A 27,706-nucleotide genomic window follows, 5' to 3' on the forward strand; every position below is an offset into this window, starting at 1 on the left:
AATTTGCAGGTCTGGAAGAGCTGCAGGAGAGGGTGGAGCTGCAGAAGGGAAGTGAATTCAGGTATATGCAAGTGAGGGACTTTACGCGGAAGGAATGGAGAGTGCTTCCCAGGCTGCCGGAGTTTTCCCTGCTGGACAAGTTGCTGCTCCTGCTGAGGGGGAGGGCAGGTTGGTGATATATATGGCTGGCTGGGTGAGCAAGGGGGAGCGCAGGTGGTGAGGATCAAGAATAAGTGGGAGGAGGAGCAGGGGAGGCATGGAGATAGGTTTGGAGTGAGGTGATGCATAGGGCAAATTCGGCCGCCTCGTGCACAAGGACGTGCTTAATTCAATTCAAGGTAGTGCACAGGATGCATATGACCTGGGTGTTGATGAGTGGATTCTTCTAGGAGGTGGCAGATGAGTGTGAGAAGTGTGGGCGAGGGCCAGCGAATCATGCGCACATGTTCTCGGGGCTGTGAGAAGTTGGAAAGATACTGAGAGACGGTATTTGGGACACTGTCGGAAATTGTGGGGGTAGAGCTCAGGTTGGACCCAATGGTGTCGATCTTTAGGGTATTGTAAATGCCAGAGCTGATGGAGGGGGGTGGGCAGTTGTCGCGGTCTTCGCCTCTCGAATTGCCCGGCAAAGGATATTGTTGGATTGGCGGTCAGCAAAGCCGCCAAAGGGGCGGCCTGGCTGGGGGACCTTTATGACTTCCTTCGGCTGGAACAGATCAAGTTTCAATTGAGGTGATCAGCGGAGGGCTTTGACACACGGTGGGGACTGTTCATGACAATGTTTGAGGAATTGTTTGTCATGGGGGGGGGGGGGGGGGGGGTTGAAAAGTGGGAAAATTGTACAAGCTGTGGACTGAGGGGGTGTTGATAATGTTGTTGATTTGTGTTTTTGTATTTTTGAATATGTTTGGAATAAAATACATTTAAAAAACTCAATCAAAGCAAGCAGTTTGAATATAGCACTGGTCTGGTGGCACATTACCATATATACTTCAATAAACCATTTCTGGCAATTAGGTGTTAATTGCTAAATCTGATGTGCTAAACCTGTATAAATACACTGAATAAGGACATTGGCTCAATTCATTAGGAACTCCTGTGTGCTTAGGGTCTAGCTTTGAACACATGAACAAGTATTAGGAAAAAGACCCAACTGTCTAGGTTCGCAAATAAGAAAAAGTATATGAAAGTAACACTGGATGACTTATGTCCTTGTGCTCCTTCGGTCGTTGTCTTTAGGAGAGAAAGAAAGAACAGAAGGGGAAAATTATGGGCAAATGTGCCTTAAACTAAAATTATTCAAAGGAAGATTATTACTCTGTAGCACAAACACCATCATTTTTATAATCTGCTGTTTATTGCCATGTTTGCAAAGTCAGAAAGGTACCAGGCAGGTAACAGTTTGGTTGAAGTTTCATGCTTCATTTTCTACCACAGATATGCTGTATGCACATCCTGATATAATTTTTCTTCTCTTTTCATAACAGTCACAAAGCTAACAAAGACATGACCCAGTTATTTTCAATCTCTGCACATTATGAATAAATAAGATGGAGCAGCTTGCATCATGGATTATTCAAATATAATCAAAGTCAATCAGGCTGTCCCACTTTAAATTACAGCCATTGCAGTTTAGGCAACATAAGAGTCAGCATGTTTGTTTTTGCATGTTTGATGATTTTTTTAAAGCCATAGTTGAAGTAAAGATAAGAAGAAAATTAAAAGGGAAAAAAAGATATATTTACAGTTACTAAATGGTGATGAAACACCATTGTGGGAGAATATCACACGGACTGCAGCAATTGAAGAGTTCCACCATCACATTTTGAAGGCAACTAGCGATGCGTAATAAATATTGTCGTCAGTATTGCCCACATCCCAAGAACAACCATATGTTTTTAAAGCCGCAGTTTCAACATAGCTCTTACTCTCATCATAAACATTAAATATGAAATCTGAGAACAATAAAAAATTCCCACAGAAGAGATTTTTTTGATTTTAAGTTTTACGAAAGCTGCAATATGTTCAACATTAATCAAATGATAACATTTGATTAAGTAATTGTTCAAATCAACAGAGATGACTCTGGCTACTAACAGAAACAAACAACAAAAGCTTCTGAAACTCCATTTTTAATCAGAATGAAAATTCTATGAATCAATGAGTACAAAAACCAGCTTCAAAGAAGTAATTATTGATGAACGTGTATACATTGTTACATTATAGATAGGCTGAATGGCTGAGACAGAATCCTCTACAGCTTGTCAATTTGAAGTAAATACATGCTCCATTTCCATCACACGTTAAAAGGTTTTACTGCCTTTTCCAATATTACTTTGTCTTGCATTTGATGAATAAACATACTTCTTTTTCTAAATGTCAGCTTGTCTCATTGTTAACACTGTCACCTCTACCCCTGGGAAATGCCTTTAGATATATGCAGGTGAGGGCTTCTGTGAGGCGACAGGTGAGGGAATTCCCGTTGCTCCTGGCACAAGAAGTTCAAGATAGGGTGATCTCGGGTGTATGGGTCAGGGAGGGCAAGGTGTCGGAAATACACCAGGAGTTGAAAGAAGAGGGGGAAGCGCTGGTAGAAGAGTTGAAGGGTAAATGGGAGGAGGAGCTGGGGGAGGAGATCGAGGAAGGTCTGTGGGCTGATGCCCTAGGTAGGGTTAATTCCTCCTCCTCCTGTGCCAGGCTCAGCCTGATACAATTTAAGGTGGTCCACAGAGCGCACTTGACGGGGACGAGGTTGAGTAGATTCTTTGGGGTGGAGGACAGATGTGGAAGGTGCTCAGGGAGCCCGGCGAACCAAGTCCATATGTTTTGGTCATGCCCGGCACTGGAGGGGTTCTGGAGAGGAGTGGCGGGAGCAATATCCCAGGTGGTGGAAGTCCGGGTCAAGCCAAGCTGGGGGCTAGCAATATTTGGAGTAGTGGACGAACCGGGAGTGCAGGAGGCGAAAGAGGCCGGCATTCTGGCCTTTGCGTCCCTAGTAGCCCGGCGAAGGATCTTGCTAATGTGGAAGGAGACGAAGCCCCCCAGCCTGGAGGCCTGGATAAATGATATGGCTGGGTTCATAAAGTTGGGGAGGATTAAGTCCGCCTTGAGAGGGTCTGTGCAGGGGTTCTACAGGCGGTGGCAACTGTTCCTAGATTATCTCGCGGAGCGTTAGAGGAAGGTCGGTCAGCAGCAGCAGCAACCTTGGGGGGGGGGGGGTGGAGGGGTCGTCCTGGGGAGGGGGGGGGGGGGGAGGGGGACTGCCTGTGAGGGTGGATGATCAAGAGATAACATGAAGGGTTGGGGAAACTGGCACGTACGGGTGAGAGCCAGTGTACAAAGCTGTGTAAATATATCATTTTGCCAGGTATATATCTTGCTCTGCGCGATTTCTCTTTTTTTTTTGTTACGAGGGGGGGGGGGGTTATTGTTTGTAAGGGGGAAAAATTGTGTTAAAAAACTTTAATAAATATATATATTTTTTTTTAAAAAACACTGTTACTCTGAATGACAGAGTTCTGGATTTAAACCCCGACCACATCAGTATATCAGAAGTCTGGCTGGGAGGGTGCAAACGGTGAAGATGACGGTCCTCCCGAGATTCCTATTTGTATTTCAGTGTCTCCCCATCTTTATTCCGCGGTCCGTTTTTAAGCGGGTCAACAGAGTGATCACAGGCTTCGTCTAGGAGGGCAAGACCCCGCGAGTAAGGAAGGTAATACTTGAGCGGAGTCGGGGAGAGGGTGGGCTGGCGCTGCCAAATTTTAGCAACTATTACTGGGCGGCTAATATAGCCATGATCAGGAAGTGGGTGGTGGGGGAGGGGTCGGCATGGGTGCGTATTGAGGCGGCTTCATGCAAGGGCACCAGTCTGCGGGCGTTGGTAACTGCGCCTCTGCCATTCCCGCCGGCATGGTACTCCACCAGTCCAGTGGTGGTGGCGGCTCGGAGAGTTTGGGACCAATGGAGGAGGCATAGGGGAGCATCGATCTGGGCCCCAATCTGTGATAATCACCAGTTTGCCCCGGGGAGTATGGCCGGGGCTCCGGTTATGGCGGAGAGCAGAGATTGAGAGAATGGGGGATATGTTCGTAGAGGGGAGCTTTCCGAGTATGAGGGCGTTGGAGTATGGTCAGGCAAGCTGGGCTCCCGGGAGGCTGCGGAGTGGTCCCAAGATGGCGGCCACCATGAGTCGCGCGTGGGGGGTGGCATTGGCGATGGCGTCCAAGATGGTGGCCCCCATGGGTCGCACGTGGCGGGTGGCAGCGGCGATGGTATCCAAGATGGCGGCCCCCGTGGGTCGCATGTGGTGGCCAAAATTGAAGATGGCGGCGAAGATGGCAGCGTCCACGAGTCGCACATGGCGGGTGGCCGCGGCAGCTGGGGCGGACCAGACAGGCAGCAGGCAGCGCTGCTAGGCCTAGAAGACTTAGGGGGGGGGGATCGGGCCTGGCAGGCTTTTGCAAAGTGGCCCTTCTTCCCACAGCCGTTACAAGTTGCGTTCCGTGCTGGGCAGCGTTGTCTGGGGTGATTACTCTGGCCGCAGAAGTAGCACCTCCGGCCTCCGGCGTTGGCGGGCCACTGCGCGGCACAGGCTTGTGTCGCACCTGGGTCGGTTGATGGCTGCGCCCACAAGGCCCAATAGGTGCCGCACGATCGGAGGTGTAGGCCCCCATGTTCTGGGAGGCCACCTCCAGCGAGTTGGAGAGTTGTACTGTCTCTGGGAGGCCGAGTGTCCCCCCCCCTTCTAGGTGTCGCTGGCGGATATAGTTAGAGTTCATGCCCGCGACATAAGTGTCCCTGATCAGCAGCTCCGCGTGCTGGGTAGCCGATATCGCCCGGCAGTCACAGTTCCGGCAGAGTATGCACAAGGCACGCAGGAATTCTGCAAGTGATTCCCCAGGGCATTGCATCTCGTGGCAAGGAGGTGCCGAGCATACACCTCGTTAACGGATTTCACGTATTGTCCTTTTAGCAGCGTTATTGCCTCCGCGTACGAGGGGGCGTCCCTGATGAGGAAAAAGACTCTTGGGCTCACCCGTGCATGGAGGATCTGCTTCTTCTGGAGGTCTGTGAAGTCTTCGGTGAAGGATGGGAGGTACGCTTCGAAGCAGCTTAGCCAGTGTTCAAACATTTTTGTCGTGTCGGCTGCCTTGTTAGACGTTTTAGTTGCTGTGATATGGAGAGTCTAAAGTTCTGTTCCTTCTTCACAAACACACATTTATTTCATTCCAACAGCCTTTGCACAAAACTCTAACTATACACCACCTGACAGAGGCCACCTGAAGCCCCTTTACATATCAGTGTCAATTAATGGATACTTAACATAAATGAGACAACTAATTGCAATGTCTCTTAGCCCATTACTTAAAAGTCTCCCCTTGCTTGGAGAAAAAATAATAATTAGGTGAAAACAAAATTTAAAGAAACTCAAAAACACATACATGATTCCCCCCCCCTTTTTTTTTGTATGGACGAGAAAGAAAGAAAAAAAAGTCACAGAAACAAGCGCCCTTCATTAACAATATTCAAAAGTTTCTGTGAACTCGCCCCTCTTTTCGTAAAACAGTCTGACAGTTGATTTCTCCTGTCGACCCATTTAATTTTTGTTATTTCCCCTCTGTCCAACATCTGCTTCAAACTTGCGATGTCTATCCGTAACCTCTTTTCATTGACACTTTTTGTAGAGTGCACATTTTCCCACAGGGATTTATTGTCAATGTGACAGTCAATAGGTATATTACCCAAATCCCCTAATCCCAAAATTTCTGTCAATATAATACTTATATAAAAGGCCATATCCACCGCCTCTACAAGGCTTAACGTCCCAGCAGCCAAAGTGCTTTTTACCACTCTCCTTATTTTCTTTGTTTCTCACACAAGCGGGCAACATTTACCATTGTTCCCGAGGTCACCTAAAACCAGGAACTTTCAAAACACACTCCTGCATTTTTAGTTTGGCCAACGCTTTATTTGCTCTTATTATGTCTTCCACTTTGGGATCATTCATTTTTGTACTCAACTCTAAGACATCAAAACTCACATCCGGGGACTTCCGGGTGCGGCGATGACCAGCTGAGTCGCACGTTTCGGCAGCTCCCTGTGAAACGGACTTTTGGGCTCTTGATAGGAGCCCCAACGGCAATTTTGACGGCTAAAAACACTGTGCGGTAAACCAGAAGGGAATCCCCCCTGGATACGGATGGAAAAAGGAGGAGAGAGTGGCCAGATTGCAGTGGATCCTTTAGAACAGCGGCAAGGAAGGCAAGCAAAAACCAAGATGGCGTCGGAAGGTGGCAGTTTAACATGGGGCCCTGAACAACAAGAGTTCTTGAAATGCTGTGTGGAAGAGATAAAAAAGGAAATGAAGAAAGAGCTGTTGGCCCCGATACTACAGGCGATCGAAGGGCTAAAGGAGGAACAAAAGACCCAGGAGCGGGAGCTTCGGGTCGTGAAGGCAAAGGCAGCCGAGAATGAGGACGATATACAGGGCCTGGTGGTGAAGACGGAGACGCAGGAGGCACATCAGAAACGATGTGTGGAAAGGTTGGAGGCACTGGAAAACAACGCAAGGAGGAACAACCTGAGGATTCTTGGTCTTCCTGAAGGTGTGGAGGGAGCGGACGTCGGGGCATATGTGAGCACGATGCTGCACTCGTTAATGGGAGCGGAGGCCCCGGCGGGTCCGTTGGAAGTGGAGGGAGCATACCGAGTGATGGCGCGAGGACCGAGAGCAGGAGAAATTCCCAGAGCCATAGTGGTGAGATTCCTCCGTTTTAAGGATAGAGAAATGGTCCTTAGATGGGCGAAGAAAACTCGGAGCAGTAAATGGGAGAACGCGGTGATCCGCGTTTATCAAGACTGGAGTGCGGAGGTGGCGAGAAGGAGGGCGAGCTTTAATCAGGCCAAGGCGGTGCTTCATAAAAAGAAGATAAAATTTGGAATGCTGCAACCGGCAAGACTGTGGGTCACATATCGAGGGAGGCACCACTACTTTGAGACGGCGGATGAAGCGTGGACTTTTATTGTGGAAGAAAAACTGGAATGAGCGGGTTATTAAAAAGAACGTTCGAACAAAGTGGTGGGGCGAATGTGGGGGGCAGAGAGGGGTTTTATGTACTAATCCTGCGATGTGGTAACTTTTCTCTCTCCCACAGGTGGTGATGGGGGGCAGAGGGGAGGTGGAGGAGATGGGGAGGAGGGGAGGTGGAGGAGATGGGGCGTTGGCCATTGGGGGCGGGGCCAAGGGAGAAGCGCGGGCTTGGTTCCCGCGCTATGATAATCATGGCGGGAATAGAGAAGCAGGAAGGAGGGGGCGTCGCACGGTGCGAGCCGAGGTCACGGGGGGAAGCCGAGGTCAGCCAGAGTTTGCTGACTTCTGGGAGCAACACGGGGGGAGTAATTACGCTAGCGGGGGATCTAGCGGGGGGGGGGGGGGGTGGGAGGGGGGAATTACTGGGTTGCTGCTGCTGGGGAGAGGGGGGAGCTGGTACGGGAGAGGATGGGCGGGGGGGGCACCGCCTGGGGGAGATACAGCTGCGTGGGAACTGGGTGAGGAGCTGGAAAAAGGTGATGGCTAATCGACAAGGGGGGGGGGGGTAGGAAGCCCCCCAACTCGGCTGATCACGTGGAACGTGAGAGGGCTGAACGGGCCGATAAAGAGGTCACGGGTACTCGCACACCTTAAGAAACTTAAGGCAGATGTGGTTATGTTACAGGAAACGCACCTGAAACTGATAGACCAGGTTAGGCTACGCAAAGGATGGGTGGGGCAGGTGTTCCATTCGGGGCTAGATGCGAAAAACAGGGGGGTGGCTATATTAGTGGGGAAGCGGGTAATGTTCGAGGCAAAGACTATAGTGGCGGATAACGGGGGCAGATACGTGATGGTGAGTGGCAAACTACAGGGGGAGCCGGTGGTTTTGGTAAACGTATATGCCCCGAACTGGGATGATGCCAATTTTATGAGGCGGATGCTAGGACGCATTCCGGACCTAGAGATGGGAAAGCTGATAATGGGGGGAGATTTTAATACGGTGTTGGAACCAGGGCTGGATAGGTCGAAGTCCAGGACTGGAAGGAGGCCGGCAGCAGCCAAGGTGCTTAAAGATTTTATGGAGCAGATGGGAGGTGTAGACCCGTGGAGATTTAGCAGACCTAGGAGTAAGGAGTTCTCGTTTTTCTCCTATGTCCATAAAGTCTACTCGCGAATAGACTTTTTTGTGCTGGGTAGGGCATTGATCCCGAAGGTGAGGGGAACGGAGTATACGGCTATAGCCATTTCGGATCACGCTCCACACTGGGTGGACTTGGAGATAGGGGAGGAAACAGGAGGGCGCCCACCCTGGAGAATGGACATGGGACTAATGGCAGATGAGGGGGTGTGTCTAAGGGTGAAGGGGTGCATTGAAAAGTACTTGGAACTCAATGATAATGGGGAGGTCCAGGTGGGAGTGGTCTGGGAGGCGTTGAAGGCGGTGGTTAGAGGGGAGCTGATATCAATAAGGGCACATAAAGGGAAGCAGGAGAGTAAGGAACGGGAGCGGTTGCTGCAAGAACTTTTGAGGGTGGACAGGCAATATGCGGAAGCACCAGAGGAGGGACTGTACAGGGAAAGGCAAAGGCTACATGTAGAATTTGACTTGCTGACTACAGGCACTGCAGAGGCACAATGGAGGAAGGCACAGGGTGTACAGTACGAATATGGGGAGAAGGCGAGCAGGTTGCTGGCACACCAATTGAGGAAAAGGGGAGCAGCGAGGGAAATAGGGGGAGTGAGGGATGAGGAAGGAGAGATGGAGCGGGAAGCGGAGAGAGTGAATGGAGTGTTCAAGACATTTTATAAAAAATTATATGAAGCTCAACCCCCGGATGGGAGGGAGAGAATGATGGGCTTCTTGGATCGGCTGGAATTTCCCAAGGTGGAAGAGCAGGAAAGGGTGAGACTGGGAGCACAGATCGAGGTAGAAGAAGTGGTGAAAGGAATTAGGAGCATGCAGGCGGGAAAGGCCCCGGGACCGGATGGATTCCCAGTCGAATTCTATAGAAAATATGTGGACTTGCTCGCCCTGGTACTGACGAGGACCTTTAATGAGGCAAAGGAAAGGGGACAACTGCCCCCGACTATGTCTGAAGCAACGATATCGCTTCTCTTAAAGAAGGAAAAGGACCCGCTACAATGCGGGTCCTATAGACCTATTTCCCTCCTAAATGTAGATGCCAAGGTCCTGGCCAAGGTAATGGCAATGAGAATAGAGGAATGTGTCCCGGGGGTGGTCCACGAGGACCAAACTGGGTTTGTGAAGGGGAGACAGCTGAACACGAATATACGGAGGTTGTTAGGGGTAATGATGATGGCCCCACCAGAGGGAGAAACGGAGATAGTAGTGGCGATGGATGCCGAGAAAGCATTTGATAGAGTGGAGTGGGATTATTTGTGGGAGGTGTTGAGGAGATTTGGTTTTGGAGAGGGGTATGTTAGATGGGTGCAGCTGTTGTATAGGGCCCCAGTGGCGAGCGTGGTCACGAATGGACGGGGATCTGCATATTTTCGGCTCCATAGAGGGACAAGGCAGGGATGCCCTCTGTCCCCATTATTGTTTGCACTGGCGATTGAGCCCCTGGCGATAGCGTTGAGGGGTTCCAAGAAGTGGAGGGGAGTACTTAGGGGAGGAGAAGAGCACCGGGTATCTTTGTATGCGGACGATTTGCTACTATACGTGGCGGACCCGGCGGAGGGGATGCCAGAAATAATGCGGATACTTGGGGAGTTTGGGGATTTTTCAGGGTATAAATTGAACATGGGGAAAAGTGAGTTGTTTGTGGTGCATCCAGGGGAGCAGAGTAGAGAAATAGAGGACCTACCGCTGAGGAAGGTAACAAGGGACTTTCGTTACCTGGGGATCCAGATAGCTAAGAATTGGGGCACATTGCACAGGTTAAATTTAACGCGGTTGGTGGAACAGATGGAGGAGGATTTCAAGAGATGGGATATGGTATCCCTGTCAATGGCAGGGAGGGTGCAGGCGGTTAAGATGGTGGTCCTCCCGAGATTCCTCTTTGTGTTTCAGTGCCTCCCGGTGGTGATCACGAAGGCTTTTTTTAAAAGGATTGAAAAGAGCATCATGGGTTTTGTGTGGGCCGGGAAGACCCCGAGAGTGAGGAAGGGATTCTTACAGCGTAGCAGGGATAGGGGGGGGCTAGCACTACCGAGCCTAAGTGAGTATTATTGGGCCGCTAATATTTCAATGGTGAGTAAGTGGATGGGAGAGGAGGAGGGAGCGGCGTGGAAGAGATTAGAGAGGGCGTCCTGTAGGGGGACTAACCTACAGGCTATGGTGACAGCCCCATTGCCGTTCTCACCGAGGAACTACACCACAAGCCCGGTGGTGGTGGCTACACTGAAGATTTGGGGACAGTGGAGACGGCATAGGGGAAAGACTGGAGCCTTGGGGGGGTCCCCGATAAGAAACAACCATAGGTTTGCCCCGGGGGGAATGGATGGGGGATATGGAATGTGGCAAAGAGCAGGAATAACGCAACTGAAAGATCTGTTTGTGGATGGGAAGTTCGCGAGTCTGGGAGCGCTGACCGAGAAATATGGGTTGCCCCAAGGGAATGCATTCAGGTATATGCAACTGAGGGCTTTTGCGAGGCAACAGGTGAGGGAATTCCCGCAGCTCCCGACACAAGAGGTGCAGGACAGAGTGATCTCAAAGACATGGGTGGGGGATGGTAAGGTGTCAGATATATATAGGGAAATGAGGGACGAAGGGGAGACTATGGTAGATGAACTAAAAGGGAAATGGGAAGAAGAGCTGGGGGAGGAGATCGAGGAGGGGCTGTGGGCAGATGCCCTAAGCAGGGTAAACTCGTCGTCCTCGTGTGCCAGGCTAAGCCTGATTCAGTTTAAGGTATTACACAGGGCACATATGACTGGAGCACGGCTCAGTAAATTTTTTGGGGTGGAGGATAGGTGTGCGAGGTGCTCGAGAAGCCCAGCGAATCATACCCATATGTTTTGGTCATGCTCGGCACTACAGAGGTTTTGGATGGGGGTGACAAAGGTGCTTTCAAAAGTAGTAGGAGTCCGGGTCGAACCAAGCTGGGGGTTGGCTATATTTGGGGTTGCACAAGAGCCGGGAGTGCAGGAGGCGAGAGAGGCCGATGTTTTGGCCTTTGCGTCCCTAGTAGCCCGGCGCAGGATATTGCTAATGTGGAAAGAAGCCAAGCCCCCGGGGGTGGAGACCTGGATAAATGACATGGCGGGGTTTATAAAGCTAGAACGGATTAAGTTCGTCCTAAGGGGGTCGGCTCAAGGGTTCACCAGGCGGTGGCAACCGTTCGTCGAATACCTCGCAGAAAGATAGACGGAATGGGAAAAAGAAGGCATATATACTGTATAGTATGTATAGGTCGTTGCTACAGATAATTATATATTGGACTGTTAAATTATATTTTTAATTTCCAATCCAATATATTTAAATGCACCGGAAGCCTGACTCCCAACCCGGAATTCTTTCCTCAAACCAGAGATTACAATAGCTTCAAAATCACTAGTTCCACCCCACAAAAAACCATCGACATGCATCATAAAAATGCCAGAAAGATTTCCTTTATAGTGCCAGTAAAACATTGCAGGATCTGCTTTCAACTGGCAACAGCCTAACTTTAACAAAACTGACCTTACCGAAAAATACCAGACTCTAGATGCATCATTTAATCCATATACACATTTGTTCAACTTCCAGAGTACCCCTTCCATGTTAGGTGCCTCTTTAGGAGAACGGAGAAAAATGTTTCTCTGGAGCTGATGCCCCTGCAAAAAGGCAGCTTTTATATCTATAGATTTGCATTCCCATGCCTATGTGGCTAATAGAGCTAAGATCATCTTTAAAATAACTTTTCCTGCAGTAGGTGAATCTACCCTTAAATCCTGATCTTCTAAGTTTTCTTCAAATCCCCTTGCCACGAGCCTGGCCTTCTAGGTTCCATCCGGAAGAACCTTTTCCGTGCAAATCCATCTGTGGGATAGAGCTCTTTGTCCCCTATCCGGTACTTCCGTGTATACCCCAAATTCACTCCAAATATGCAATTCTTGCTGTTTAGCTTTGATAACATTTTCATCTAATTTATTTGAAGCTGCCAAAATCTCACATGCATGTGGGCTTCTACTCCTATTAGTATTCGTAATCTTACTCATGTTCCGAGATCTTGATAAACTACGTCCCCTCTCCCGCCTGGTATCTCATTCTGTACTGCGACTGCTTGATCTTTCCTCCCTTCTGCTGTGGGATGTCCTTTCAATAGTTCTCTACATTTTCCTGCGGACCTTTTCACTCACCGATGTACTATCTGAACTGGCACGGAGTTTCTGTGCCCTCCATTTTTGAACTTCGTTTTCCCAATCCATTGTCTTGACTCCTTCCCCTGAATGCTGTACATTCAACCAATGTTTATACTTTCCAGTGGCCTTCCCTGCTCTACTAATAACAGTTGCATCCTTCCATTGACTAGACCCTTCAGGCAAGTATGTCACTTTTGTACCAACTTTTGGCAGTCGCCCTTTCGGAAACATGGCCTGTTCTAATTCATCAGAAGGGTTGTGTTCCTCCACAGAAACCCTGTCTATATCAGTTAATTGGTCTTCATAGTTCTGTAACACATGCGTAACAGATGGCTCTGGTTCCTCGTCATGTCTGTCTGCTCTGTCTAAATTTGAAAATTTGTAATCTGTACCCATTATCCTTGATGAATGTACCCTAACAGTTTGATTACCATGTTGCAAAATAATTGTTTTGCCATCCATGCCTATGATCTTCCCTGGGCCTTTCCATCCATTAGAATTGTCTCTCTTATAGTATACCATGCCTCCTTGCTGAAAAACAGCATCTGATGGCCGTACGTTATGTCTTAAAGCTCTGCCAATGCTTTCAGAGACTTCTGCTTCCAAAAAAGCTTTTCTACTGCTATGTAAAGCATTTAAATGTTCAGCAAAACCAGAGCTAATTGCAGTCCCTTCCCAAGCTGGAGGTTGGTCATCCAAAATGGACGGAATTTTAGGATTTCTACCAAACACTAATTGATAAGGACCATAGCCACCAACCATCTGCAATGAATTCTTTGCATGTACTGCCCATGCTAAAGCTGAATTTAGCCTGCAATTTGGTCGATCTGCCAAAATTTTCTGAAGCATGTCATCGATGACAGCATGATTTCTTTCACAGACCCCATTACTAAATGGGCTTTCTGCAGCCGTATTCATAACTCTGATATTCATGTTTTCACACATATCCCTAAACTCATCATTAGCAAATACTCCCCCATTGTCCGTAAGGAATTTTGTCGGTGGACCCATTCCTGTCCCGATCCACTTTTCCGCGATTTGATCCAGAATTACTCTCTTTTCTTTACTTCGTACAATCGTTGATTGACTAAATCTGGTTGCTAAATCTACAAAATGCAAAATAAATATATTATTTGCTTTATCCCAGTGTAGCCACCTGGGTTGGCCACTTCCCGACTTAAAATGGAGATCCGCTAAGAATGCAGGGAAATTCAGCCAAAGCAGGGAAAAGAAGCAGGTGCAAAGTTTCCTGTGTATTAGAACTTGCAGAAACCCAGACAGCACTGAAACTAACAACCATCTACATATCGATGAGCGATCCCCGGGAACAATTGGAAACAGTTAAGATAAACAAAGCCAAGCCAGACTCCTCGGCGCCAGCAGGAGCCAAGACAAAGGAAGGCCAACGACACTTAGGAACCGCCCAGCGATCAGGGAACAGCTCCAGTATTGGAGAAATCGATCCAAGTGATCAGAACGTAGTCCAATCACTTGGAACCAGGTACGGGGTCCACGCCGAATGGCCGAAGCCCCTGGGGACTATAAAATAGAGTCCCCAAGTTCAATTCGTCCTTCTTGGCAGGGTCTCTCAGCAGCTCGAAACAACCCTTGACAGTGACCTGCCTAGTAGCTACACCAACTAAGTAAGTCTCCAGTCAACGCACGCTACGAGATAGGCTCTCCTAGCTACCAGTCTATACCAGCTTTGAAGCCTGCAGACTCAGAATCGAACAAAAAGCCACTTGTTCCCCTGACCTGGTGGGCCAGTTCCAAAGCTAAGTATAGGACTTTTAGTGTTAGAGATAGTCCAGTGTGTAGAGTTTAATGCATGAGAAGTGATTGACTGTGTATAATAAATGTGTTTTGATTTGAAACATACTAACTGGTGTATTGAGTTATTGATCAGCACTTGAACTTGAACCTCATGGTGGTATCATAAAGATACCTGGCGACTCTAGAGCAAAGGTTATAGAAACAGAGCAAATTAAGTAAAGACACAACGAGCAACATTTATGAGCCAACCAAAAGTTAGCAACACCAGATCATAAGGTCCATGGCCACAATGTCGTTAAAATCCCTGGCCAAAGGTAGGGTTACTATCAGTCGTGCTGGTGTCCTTCTGTACTTCCTACAAACTTCATAGCGGTCACTAACCTGTTCTATCAGTTTAGTATAGTCGTCATCCCTTACCCCTGCATCCTTTAAGAAATGTTTAAGCCTCCGAGGAGACGGATGTGCAAATTGCCTATGCAGTTTTAACACAAGCTTTTTATCAGCTAAAGTCCCATTTTCAACTGCCATTAACACATCCTTAACCACTCTACTTGAAATATTATTTGTCAGTAATGGAATATAATAGTGTCCCGACTGTGTAAATTGTAAGTCCACCGTCTTCCCAAAAACTGTTGCCTTATCCTGTTCCATATCCAGTTTCATGTGTGCTTTCTTCATCGATGGTCTGCTCAGAAGCAAAGGTATCTCACTTGATACAACATCCGTGCTAATGAAATGATTCACTCCGGCAATATTGCAAGGGATCACCACTCTTTTCAGCAACTTCACAGAGTATTATCATTCCCAAACCTGAAACTTGTAGAACTTTCAAATTCCTTAACCTTGTTACGATTTTCAGCATTCAAAGAGTCCAGGTAACATTTTAACCAGTCAATTCCACACACAGTAGATGTGCAGCCACTGTCCAATACAGCACAGTTGAAGGATTGTGCAACCAACACCCTCATTACCAGCGTAAAACTGCTCGTCAATAGGACAATGCCTTCTTTCTGGTCACTATCTTTTTCCTCTTCTGACTCTTTCGTGTCATGTGTCGCTTCAAACACCATCATAACGAGTTGGACAGTTGAAAGCATAATGGTATTGAGTCACATCGAAAACATCGATTTATCATGCCCCGTGCATTTCTGGGGTTCATCTTCCTATTGTTGGTTCTAACTGGGTTTCTGCCTTCATAATTTCCTGGTCTCGGTCTCCTTCTATAGTCTTGAGCCCTGTTCATAGCCATACAATTTCGCCATCCTGTTAGTAGTGTATCTTCCATATTCTGCTTTATTTCTGGCTGACCTATTTGGGTCATCAGAGCCATCGGAATCGAATGTTTCCCCAGAAACTTTTGTAAAGCTTTTGTCATCTTTTCGAATAAGGCATCGTTATCAGTAAACTGAACTCCTGTCATAACCAGGAGCCTATCCATGTTGCTCACTCTAGCACAGTCAAGTAATTTAAAGCCCAACACAGACTGTGGAAATTCCAGGTTGTGTTTCTGCAGCCTTTTATATAGTCTGCCAAATTCCATTATATAGTCTTCCATGGAGATATCCTCCATTTTCCGGAACTTATCAAAATCCGACCATGCTTCACACGCACTTAACAAATCATCTTTCGTATAAGTCTTATCCATATAATGTAATAAATTCTCCAGACCTTCTTCGGAGTCTAACTCTTCCAATTCCAGCTCAGAAAGCACTTTGTTTCGGATTTTACTGCCATATGGTAGAGAAAAAGCCAATGCCATATCTTGTTTTCTCTTTCCCAAAGCAGTTACCTTAGTCCACATAACTACTGCAGTTCTCCATTGGTCGTACGATTCCCTTTCAGAAAATAAGGGAGGATAGTCATATCCAGCCATCTTTATCCTCGGTTCAGCCATATATCCCTTCTTTTTTTTTTTCTTTTCTCACTCACTCCTTGGTTTGATCTGGAAAAGTTGTATCTTTCAACCCTTCACTTTACACAGCAACCATCCTCTGCTACCAATTGTTAGGCGTTTTAGTTGCTGTGATATGAAGAGTCTAAAGTTCTGTTCCTTCTTCACAAACACACATTTATTTCATTCCAACAGCCTTTGTTTAGCAACAGCTGGTTTAGCACCTTGGCTAAATCACTGGCTTTTAAAGTTGCCTCATTTTTACTTTGCTCTGGACAGTTTATATTGAGTTGGCTGAATTCAACATCATTATAAGTATCCTTCTTATCTCATTGCATAACATACCATCACCGCTTTTATCCCCTCAACAGAGTTATAACAGACACTTCCTGTTAATCAAGTCTTCAACCTGGCTATTAATTCAAGCAGAACCATTCATTTTATGCATTTTCCCTGCTGTGTGTCTTCAAACGAGGAAATATTGGGGGATTTAATTAGCGTTTTCTTCTGTAGCCTAATTTAAAGACAAATGTATCAAACACCTTCCCCCCGCCCCCGGTGTGTTTTGTGGTGGCGGAGGCAGCCTGCCATTGGCCGGCGGCGGGATCTTCGGGTCCAGTCGCTGGGGGTGAGGGTTCAAATACCGTGTCAATAAGGTGACTGCAGTCTTAATTGCTAAACAATCTTTTTTCAGTTTTAACAGCATCTTCAAACTACAACTTAATTCTAGTCCATATGAACACATCTAGCACTGGCTATAGCAGAAATACTGTAATCATACATGGTGCATATGTTTTTTTTCCCCCCAAGTTATATTTTTTACTGGTCATACTAGTCTTTCTTTATATAACACAACAATTTACACTGGCTACTAATGTAGTTTACAACACTCCTACAATAGATGGTTATAGGAACTGTACTCCTTACTTGGTCAATTCATGGTCTGAGAGGAGCTGCTTGAGATGTCTGGACAGCAGTTTCTTCTCCATAGAGAGTCTCACCCAAGCTCGAGCTTTGCCCACATCAGTTTTTATCTCACCAATATTCTGGATGTGTCTGAAATAGGAAAAATTATTTGGATAGTCAGTCAATCCATTCCAGACCTGCTCATCACAATACTCTAGTTTTGAGATCTCAAGTTGTTGTGTTGATTTCTGTCAGAACACATACGGATTTGTAGACTCTACAAAATCAAACCATTAATGGGGAAAGTTGAATAAAATACAAGAATGCTCATTGAGACAATTTTGAGATGTGTATTCACTTCAATTTCAAGACCAGTACAGCACAATGTTCCAGATCAGTCCAAAGACGAGCAGGTTAGGTGGATTGACCATGATAAATTGCCTTTAGTGACCAAAAAAAAGGTTAGGTGGGGTTATTGGGTTACGGGGATAGGGTGGAAGTGAGGGCTTAAGTGGATCGGTGCAGACTCGATGGGCCGAATGGCCTTCTTCTGCACTGTCTGTTCTATGTTTTCTTCTATGCAGTAATTTCTATTAGTCTATGTTCAATGGTTAGACTGAAAACAAATCCGCTTCAATTATTTGATATTTTCAAAACTATTAATTAATTCTTCCATAGTGATTTCAAATTAATCAGCATTAACACCACCCCATTACGCTACAGGCATGTACATTTACATCAATGTACTAAACTATAAATTTACAATAGTGTGAAAACCTAAACTTTTCTTCAATGCAAATCAAATATTTTGAATCTACTTATAAAAGGACTGGTGCTTATTGAACATCTTGGGCGGGATTCTGCGGTCCACCAAATGAGTTTTCCTGGTGGGCACATCCTCGCCGGCAGTGGGATTCTCCGTTCCTGCCACCTGCCAATGGGATTTCCCATTGTGGTCACCCCACGGCGCCGGGAAACCCACGGGCATAGGTTTGCTGCCAGCGCAACAAAGAATCCAGCCCCTTGTATTTCAATTTGTAGTATGTTCCTAATATCTGTTTTCTCATTACCATCTCAGTGACCAGTTATCCAACTCAAACCTTAATAATATCAAGTATTTATAATATCAAACAATTTTTATTAGGTCTTTAACCTTTTCAGCATTAATGAAGAAAACTCTAACTTTTCAAATCTCTCTTCATAAAACTGGAACCTCGTAATTGAAATACATACTGCGGGCTCGATTTAACCACCGCGTTGTGCTCGGCACAGATCTGGGCGCACTGGTTAAATAGCGGGAAAGGCCAAGATTGAGATCTGCACTAGACGCTAATCAGTTTTCTATCTACCCGGCCCATCTCGATTGTGAGTTTCAGATCACGCCTAAATATGGCGAGCATATCATCAACTCTAATTAGCACCAATTTCCATCTTATTAGCGAGATTGAAATTGAATGTAACGGCCTCCCGGGAATTAACCGGCTCCCAAGCAAGAAATCATGTGGGCTCCATTTAGTACTCCTTTTTAAAAATGTGAAGCTGCCTCAATAGTGATGTGTTGGGTGCTCTGGATCCATGGAACACATACAGGCCACCAACACTTAAAATAGTGCAACACTATTTTATTAAGTTAGAAACTGTTGAATATACTTTCACTGTGGGTTAACACGATGTTAGATTAAACTAAAGACCTATGCCTGTCCTAACCAGTCTATGCACTCAGCACATGGTGAAGATCTGTGCTGTAAGCTCTGTCCTTCTAGGAGGCTGCATCCCGAATGAGCTGGAACTCTGATGTCCCCTGTCTTAATAGTGAGTGTGCTCTAACTGGAGATTGGCTGCGGTGTTGTGTATGTTGATTGGTTCCGTGTGTGTCCATCAGTGTGTGTGTATCTGCACCATGATATTCTGGTGTATATTATGATGTGGAGATGCCGGCGTTGGACTGGGGTGAGCACAGTACGAAGTCTTACAACACCAGGTGAAAGTCCAACAGGTTTGTTTCGATGTCACTAGCTTTCGGAGCGCTGCTCCTTCCTCAGGTGAATGAAGAGGTCTGTTCCAGAAACACATATATAGACAAATTCAAAGATGCCAAACAATGCTAGGAATGCGAGCATTAGCAGGTGATTAAATCTTTACAGATCCAGAGATGGGGTAACCCCAGGTTAAAGAGGTGTGAATTGTCTCAAGCCAGGACAGTTGGTAGGATTTTGCAGGCCAGATGGTGGGGGATGAATGTAATGTGACATGAATCCCAGGTCCCGGTTGAGGCCGCACTCATGTGTGCGGAACTTGGCTATAAGTTTCTGCTCGGCGATTCTGCGTTGTCGCGGGTCCTGAAGGCCGCCTTGGAGAACGCTTACCCGGAGATCAGAGGCTGAATGCCCTTGACTGCTGAAGTGTTCCCCGACTGGAAGGGAACATTCCTGCCTGGTGATTGTTGCGCGATGTCCGTTCATTCGTTGTCGCAGCGTCTGCATGGTCTCGCCAATGTACCACGCTTCGGGACATCCTTTCCTGCAGCGTATGAGGTAGACAACGTTGGCCGAGTCGCACGAGTATGTACCGCGTACCTGGTGGGTGGTGTTCTCACGTGTAATAGTGGTATCCATGACGTGGCAGATCATCGACATGGATACCACTATTACGCGTGGAACAGGTCGATGCCCACCTTGGTCCATGGTGACTTGACCAACTCATGGGGCTGCAGGGTCTCACGTGGTTGAGCCGGCTAGAAGCGCTGACAAGTGGGGCAGTTGAGCACTGTGTTGGCTATGTCCTCATTAATGCCGGGCCAGTACACTGCATCTCGGGCCTGTCGGCGGCACTTTTCCATGCCAAAGTGGTCCTCGTGTAGTTGTTCCAGGACAAGCTGGCGCATGCTATGCGGGGTGACAATGCGGTCCAGTTTTAGAAGAACCCCGTCTACTACCGCCAGATCATCTCTGACATTATAGAACTGAGGGCATTGGCCCTTGAGCCACCCGTCCGTTAGGTGGCGCATGACACGCTGTAGCAAGGGGTCAGCGAATTTGGACGAGGCGTTCATCCATGGCAGGTAGATTGGAGGCCGCGAATGCTACATGGGCGTCAACCTGGCAGACAATTCCCGCTGGGTCACATGGAGTGTTGACTGCCCTGGAGAGAGCGTCAGCAATGATGAGGTCTTTGCCTGGGGTGTATACCAGCTGGAAGTCATATCGCCAGAGCTTGAGAAGAATACGCTGGGGGCGAGGCGTCATGTCGTTTAAGTCTTTCTGTATTATATTGACCAGCGGGCGATGGTCGGTCTCGACGGTGAATTGAGGAAGTCCGTAGACATAATCGTGAAACTTAATCACACCGGTCAGAAGGCCCAGGCACTCCTTTTCTATCTGCGCGTAGCGCTGCTCCGTGGGGGTCATCGCTCGTGACGCATATGCAACGGGGGCCCGTGATGGGGCCTCATCACGTTGAAGGAGCACTGCCCCAATGCCGGATTGACTGGCATCGGTCGAAATTTTGGTCTCCTTTGCTGGATCAAAGAAAGCTAAGACCGGGGCCGTGGTCAGTTTTGTTTTGAGTTCTCTCCATTCGCGCTCGTGGGCAGGGAGGCATTGGAAGTCTGTCGTCTTCCTGACCAGGTTCCTGAGAGCCGTGGTATGAGAGGTGAGGGATAAATTTCCCTAAAAAATTGACCATGCCCAGAAATCGGAGGACCGCGTTCTTGTCCTCTGGTGTTTTCATAGCTGTGATGGCAGCTACCTTGGCCGCATCCGGCTGCACACCCAATTGGGAGATGTGGTCCCTGAGGAATTTGAGTTCTGTCTGACCAAAAGAGCATTTGGCCCTGTTGAGGCTGAGGCCATGCTCATGTATACGTCTGAATACACGCTGGAGGCGACTAACATACTCCTGCGGGGTGGTGGACCAAATGATGTCATCGACATAGACGCGAACACCTTCAATGCCTTCCATCATTTGTTCCATAATCCTATGGAACACTTCTGATGCAGATATGATCCCAAACGGCATCCTGTTGTAACAATATCTGCCAAAGGGGGTATTAAATGTACAAAGTTTCCTGCTGGATTTATCGAGCTGGATTTGCCAGAATCTTTTTGTGGCGTCGAGTTTGGTTAAGAGCTTGGCGCGAGCCATCTCACATGAGCTCTTCGTGCTTGGGAATTGGATAATGCTCCCTCATGATATTGTGATTTAGATCTTTGGGATCAATGCAAATTCTCAATTCGCCAGAAGGCTTTTTTACACATACCATGGAACTGACCCAGTCGGTTGGTTCCATAAATTTGGAAATCACTCCTTGGTTCTGGAGGTCCTGCAGTTGCTGCTTGAGGCGGTCCTTAAGGGCTACTGGGACCATGCGAGGTGCGTGCACCAGAGGCTTGGCGTTCGGTTTTAATAAAATCTTGTAGGTGTACGGGAGCGTGCCCATGCCCTCGAAGACGTCGTGGTACTGGTTGATAATGGCATCGAGCTGCGCCCTGAAGTCGGTGTCCTGAAAGGCAGACGCGTCAGCAGGAGAGAGAGAGTGAACTCTCTGAACTAGGTTCAACAGCTTGCATGCCTGCGCACCAAGCAGAGAGGCTTTCGAGGAGCCCACGATTTCAAAGGGAAGGATGGCTTTGCGTGACCTGTGCGTCACTTCAAGTTGACACGAGCCGCTGGCAGCAATGGCATTGCCATTATAATCTAATAGCTGGCAGGCTGATGGGAGGATGGCTGGTTTGACACAAAGGCTTTGGAGGTCAGACCGCGCAATGAGATTGACGGAGGCACCAGTGTCCAGGCGGAATCGTATTTGGGACCGGTTGACCGTCAGGGTGGCACACCACTCATCGTCTGGATCGATGCTGCATACTGATAAGAGGCTGGATTCTTTCCTTCGGGGACATCCTGTTTTTTGTAACGATACCGACTCGAAAAGGCACCTTCGGGTCCTCGGTGTCAATATCGGGTAGTAGGTCTGCATCGGACTCGGTGACCGTGGGTTGAATGGCCCGGACATTCCTGCGAGGCTGGCCGGAGCGATACAAATTGGCAGGCTGAGCTGATCTGCATAAAGCAGCATAGTGGCCAAGTTTGCCACATCTCAGGCATCGTCGGGATTTGGCAGGGCATTGCCGCTTTAAGTGGGCGGAGCCACAGTTGCCGCACGTTGGAGCATCAGTACGTTCGCTGCGCCACCGCGCATGCGCGGTGCGGTCGTACGTGGTGCGCGCCTGCGCAGTACGTTCGTCGTTGCCGTCCCCTCGTTCGGTGTGCACAAGCACGGGAGTCTGCGAAAAGCGCGCGAAATGGCCACCCTCATCCAGGCTGAGGCCCTGGAGTTGCTCGATTACTTGGACCTGTTCTGCCTCGTGGGTACCTTGCCGCGCCGTTCCAGCCGCTTGGATGTGGGAATACCGACTAGTGGCGTGTTCGTGTAGCATGCAGGTCTCGATGGCGGTCGCTAGGGTGAGCTGCTTTACCTTGAGGAGCTGCTGGCATAGGGGGTCCGACTGAACACCGAAAACGATCTGGTCGCGTATCATGGAGTCGGAGGTGGGCCCGTAATTACGGGACTGCGCAAGGATGCGGAGGTGGGTGAGAAAGGACTGGAAAGGTTCGACCTTACCCTGCAAACGCTGTTGGAATACATAGTGCTCAAAACTTTCATTCACCTCTATGCTGCAGTGGGTGTCAAACTTGAGGAGGACCATCTTGAATTTTGATTTATCTTCATCATCAGCAAAGGTGAGAGAATTGAAAATGTGGATGGCATATTCCCCGGCCATGGATAGGAAGAGAGCGATCTTCCTGGTGTCTGAGGCATCTTCCCGGTCTGTGGCTTCAAGGTAGAGCTGGAAGCGTTGGTTTAATATCTTCCAGTTGGCCCCCAGGTTACCGGTGATGCGGAGCGGCGGCGGCGGGCGGACGCTGTCCATTTTGCAGGATGACTGTATGCTGGTGGAAGGCAGATCACTTGCAGGTAGGTCTAAGAAGTTCTAATATCCCTCAACTGCTGGTATCATGATGTGTTGGGTGCTCTGGATCCGTGGAACACATACAGGCCACCAACACTTAAAATAGTGCAACACTATTTTATTAAGTTAGAAACTGTTGAATATACTTTCACTGTGGGTTAACACGATGTTAGATTAAACTAAAGACCTATGCCTGTCCTAACCAGTCTATGCACTCAGCACATGGTGAAGATCTGTGCTGTAAGCTGTAAGCTCTGTCCTTCTAGGAGGCTGCATCCCGAATGAGCGGGAACTCTGATGCCCCCTGTCTTTATAGTGAGTGTGCTCTAACTGGTGATTGGCTGCGGTGTGGTGTGTGTTGATTGGTCCCGCTGTGTGTCCATCAGTGTGTGTGTATCTGCACCATGATATACTGGTGTATATTATGACAAATAGTTGCTGAGGGGATCTGTAGTTTACAACAAAGACAACCCTTATTGTAGGAGTGAATCTGTGGTTGTTGCAGATGGGGGTCATGGTGGACATTTTGGTTAGGCCAAAGTGTCTCCTCATTTGGTACCACGTCCGGAGTGGGGCTACAACCACTGGGCTCCTCGAGTATTTGGGGGGGGGGGGCAAATGAGAGAGCAGCTGTGGCTAGGGCTCAGAGGGATGTCCCTGTGCAGGAACTCTCTTCCAACTTCACCCACTCTGCTCCCAGTTCCTTAACCCATCCCTGTATTCTTTCTGTGGTGACTGCCCAGTGGTAGAACTATAGATTAGAGAAGGCTAGGCCTCCCATGTTTCTTCTCCTTTGTGGGACCTTCTTTTGGATTCTCAGACTCTTTCCCCCCCCCCCCCACCCAAGGGAGTCTGCTGGCAGTGTCAAGGTGCCCGGCAGACATTGTGCCCTCACCAGGGATCAGGCCTGGGGTTCCCCTGCCCGTGTGAGGTGGGGTGCGGGAGCCCGAGGATCTCTTTATAGGTGAGTTAGGGTTTTTGGAGCTCTGGGGGACACGTCGGTGGGTTCTAAAAATGGGTTCCGATCTCCTCCTGCACTGAGGAGTTCTGGTGAACGGATCTCCTCAATGCAGGAAAAGGGACGAAGTGTAGCCTTGGTGGGGCGTTCCCTGCTAAGGCCACAGATTGCAACAGTGGCCCGTTCAATAGCATGGTCTTTCTCTGTACTGCAAGCACCGGGAAACACTCGGCTAAATGCGCTTGAAACGGGACTCTGTTGCAATTCGGTGAGGTCTGGTCCGTAAAGAATAACAGTTTGGGTTTTCATTCCTGAAGTAGCAATGGCCTCTGGGCATGTGCGTGTATGGTTGTTGGTCAAGTTATTCTTGTTGGGCAGCACGGTAGCATTGTGGATTGCACAATTGCTTCACAGCTCCAGGGTTCCAGCTTCGATTCCGGCTTGGGTCACCGTCTGTGCGGAGTCTGCATATCCTCCCCGTGTGTGCGTGGGTTTTCTCCGGGTGCTCCGGTTTCCTCCCACAGTCCAAAGATGTGCAGGTTAGGTGGATTGGCCATGATAAATTGCCCTTCGTGTCCAAAATTGCCCTTAGTGTTGGGTGGGGTTACTGGGTTATGGGGATAGGGTGGAGGTGTTGACCTTGGGTAGGGTGCTCTTTCCAAGAGCCGGTGGAGACTCGATGGGCCGAATGGCCTCCTTCTGCACTGTAAATTTATGATAAGTTCAGGATTTGGTTCAGCTGTGATCTCCCTCGCCACCTGCTGACAACGTACTGTCATACAAGCATAATGGCCATTTAGGCAAAATGTGGAACTTGTTGTTTTCAGGGTGGATGGCAGAAGGAAGAAAAACTGAGAAAGTTAGGAAGAATTTTTTCCAAGCCTGTAGATTTCACTAATATAATTTTTAATTAAAATTATCCATGCTTAAATTGACTTTAGATACAATGACACAAATGAAAATTGAATATTTTTCTCATAAGTGTGAAACTAAAATACAAAATCATCTTCACACAACATTCATATTTTCATGGCTTTCATTTTGAAAGTATTCCAAAACATTTCAAACCACACTAACCATTTTATGACATTTGCATTTGTCTGTGTGCTTTGGGGATCAGTGTATACATAATGTTGTTTTGTCTTACACTGGTGTGGAAGATCTCAAGCAAAGAATGTGGAAATTCCAACAATGCCCACTAAACAAACTTGGTGAATGAATTTCAGACACTAAAAATGACTTTATATAAATTAATTTAATGCCTCGCTTGAGAGCTTTTAAATGTCTAACCCGGTCTTGAAGAGATCTTCCGATGGTAGCCATGGAGGAGTAGGTCGCACATTTGATAGCTCCCGCCTGTAACGGACTTTTTCCTCCGTTTTTTCCGGATTTTATGGGATAAATCGGTGGAGAGTGAGACAGTAAGGAGAATCTCAGAATTGTTGGCCTCCCTGAAGGCAGTGAGGGATCGGATGTGAGGGCTTATGTGACGAACATGTTGGAGAAATTGATGGGGGCTGGGGGGTTCCCTCGGCCCCTGGTATTGGACAGAGCGCACAGAGCACTCGCGAGGAAGCCCCGAGCGAACGAGCCACCGAGGGCCATGGTGGTAAGTTTTCACCATTTCATGGACAAGGAACACGTTTTGCGGTGGGCCAAGAAAGAACAGAGCAGCAAGTGGGAGAACTGTGAGTTGCGCATCCATCAGGACCAGGGAGCGGATTTGGCAAAGAGGCGAGCTGGGTTCAATCGGGCAAAAATTACCCTCTTTAAGAAGGGAGTGAAGTTCGGGATGCTGTACCCAGCCCGTCTGTGGGTCACACTTTGAAACGCCAGACGAAGTGTGGACCTTTATTAAAGAAATGAAGCTGGAGGCGAATTAAAAGACACTGAATCCTTGGAGAAGTACTGTGGCGGCGATTTGTTGTGCTGGATCGTATACGTTTAAGTAGCGCTATGTGAAATAATGGGTTGTGTGGATGGTTAAAGGTTGCTTTGTCTTGCAGGGAGCTGGTTAGAGGGTGGGATGGGCTTTGAATTTGGTTCTGCTTTTTGGGTGACTATTTTTCGAAAGTGACTGTTTCTTCACTGTTTTTTCTGATGTTTGTTTACTGGGAAATGTGATGCTTTTAAAATATTTATTCATGTGGGGGGAGAGGGGAGAGAACAATAGGGAGACAGACTGCTTGGTGCCAGGGCGGAAGCTATCAAGTCAGCATGGGTCAGTGGACTCTCGGATGCGCAGTGGGGGGTGGGCAGGTGTAAGCTGGAGCTTGACTTGGGGGATTGGGTTTCTAGTGTTGTTGCTAAGGGGGGGGGGAGGGAGGGGGGGTGCTGCTTTGCTGACAGGGGAGGAACTGTTACTAGGGGACAAATGGGAGGTTGGGAACGGTGACTACCCGAGTGAGGACTCGAGGAAGCGGAGGGCGCGAGTTCGAGGCTGGCCTAAAAAGGGTGATGGCTAGTTGGCAGGATGGGGGGGGGGGTTTGGAAGCCCCCGTCCAGGCTGATCACATGGAACGTTTGAGGACTGAATGGGCCGGACAAGAGGGCTCGCGTTTTCGCGCATTTGAGGGGGCTGAAGGCGGACGTGGCAATGCTACAAGAGACACACCTAAAGGTTACAGACCAGATGAAATTGAGGAAGGGATGGGTCAGTCAAGTGTTCCACTCAGGACTGGACTCCAAGACCAGGGGGGTAGCGATCTTGATCTGCAAACGAGTGGCATTCGAGGCAGGGAGAATCATGTCAGACAAGGGGAGTAGGTACATAATTGTGAGTGGGAAGCTGGAGGGGGTGCGAGTGGTACTTGTGAACATATATGCTCCGAATTGGGACGACGTGGAATTTATGAGGCTGGTGTTAGGTAAAATCTCAGACTTAGAGTCACATAACCTGATCATGGGAGGGGACTTCAATACAGTCATTCATCCGGAATTGGACCGATCAAAATCCAGGACAGGGAGGAGGCCGGCTGCGGCAAAGGAATTGAAGGGTTTTATGGAACAGATGGGGGGAGTAGACCCATGGAGGTTTGCACGGCCGAGGACGAAGGAGTTTTCCTTTTTTTCACATGTCCACAAGGTATACTCTCGCATCGACTTTTTTGTTCTGAGCAGGGTGCTAATACCGAAGGTGGTGGATACTGAGTACTCGGCAATCGCAGTGTCGGATCATGCCCCGCACTGGGTGTATCTATGGGTTTGTGTGGAGAGAGGGCAACGCCCGCTGTGGAGACTGAATGTGGGGTTGCTAGCAGATGAAGCAATTTTGGGTGGGTTAACAAGTCCATCCAGAACTGCCTGGAAACAAATGATACAGGGGAGGTCTCTGCAGCGATGGTCTGGGAAGCTTTGGAGGCAGTAGTCAGAGGGGAATTAATCTAGATACGGGCCCACAGAGAAAAGGTGGAACGGACTGAGAGGGACAGGTTAGTTGAGGAGATACTCCAGGTGGACAGGAGATACTCGGAGGCCCCGGACGCGGGGCTACTGAGGGAGCGGCGGAGACTACAGGCAGAATTTGGGCTGTTGACCACAGGGAAAGCAGTGGAACAGTTGAGGAAGGCAAGGGGGGGCGATCTATGAGTACGGGGAAAAGGCAAGCAGAATGTTGGCGCATCAGCTCAGGAAAAGAGAGGCAGCTAGGGAGATAGGTAAAGTAAAGAGTAAAGACGGTAATACTGTCCTGGACCCAGTGGGGGTAAATGAGGTGGTTAAGGACTTCTATCGTAAATTATATGAGTCGGAACCCCCGGCTGGAGTGGAGGGGATGAGGCAGTTTTTGGATCAGTTGAGGTTCCCGAGGGTGGAGGAGGACCTGGTGGAAGGGCTGGGAGCTCCAATTGAGACTGAGGAAGTAA

The 27,706-nt window shown here is 48.3% G+C and overlaps 1 protein-coding gene across 8 annotated transcripts in view; it reads right to left on the bottom strand.

Moving 5' to 3' along the window:
* The window catches only part of dennd5a (DENN/MADD domain containing 5A), a 496,539-nt gene that overhangs the window by 99,238 nt on the left and 369,595 nt on the right, over positions 1-27,706 (bottom strand). For all 8 annotated transcript variants that reach the window (XR_011933108.1, XR_011933106.1, XR_011933109.1 and 5 more), the window contains one exon: positions 16,938-17,066. Coding sequence is in view for 4 of the 8 variants with exons in the window: in XM_072466513.1 (XP_072322614.1) it covers positions 16,938-17,066 (129 nt within the window). In the remaining 4 variants the exon portion in view is untranslated. The remainder of the gene's footprint in view (positions 1-16,937; positions 17,067-27,706) is intronic.

Source organism: Scyliorhinus torazame, chromosome 10 (genome assembly GCF_047496885.1).
Source record: "Scyliorhinus torazame isolate Kashiwa2021f chromosome 10, sScyTor2.1, whole genome shotgun sequence".
Classification (NCBI taxonomy): Eukaryota; Metazoa; Chordata; class Chondrichthyes; order Carcharhiniformes; family Scyliorhinidae; genus Scyliorhinus; species Scyliorhinus torazame.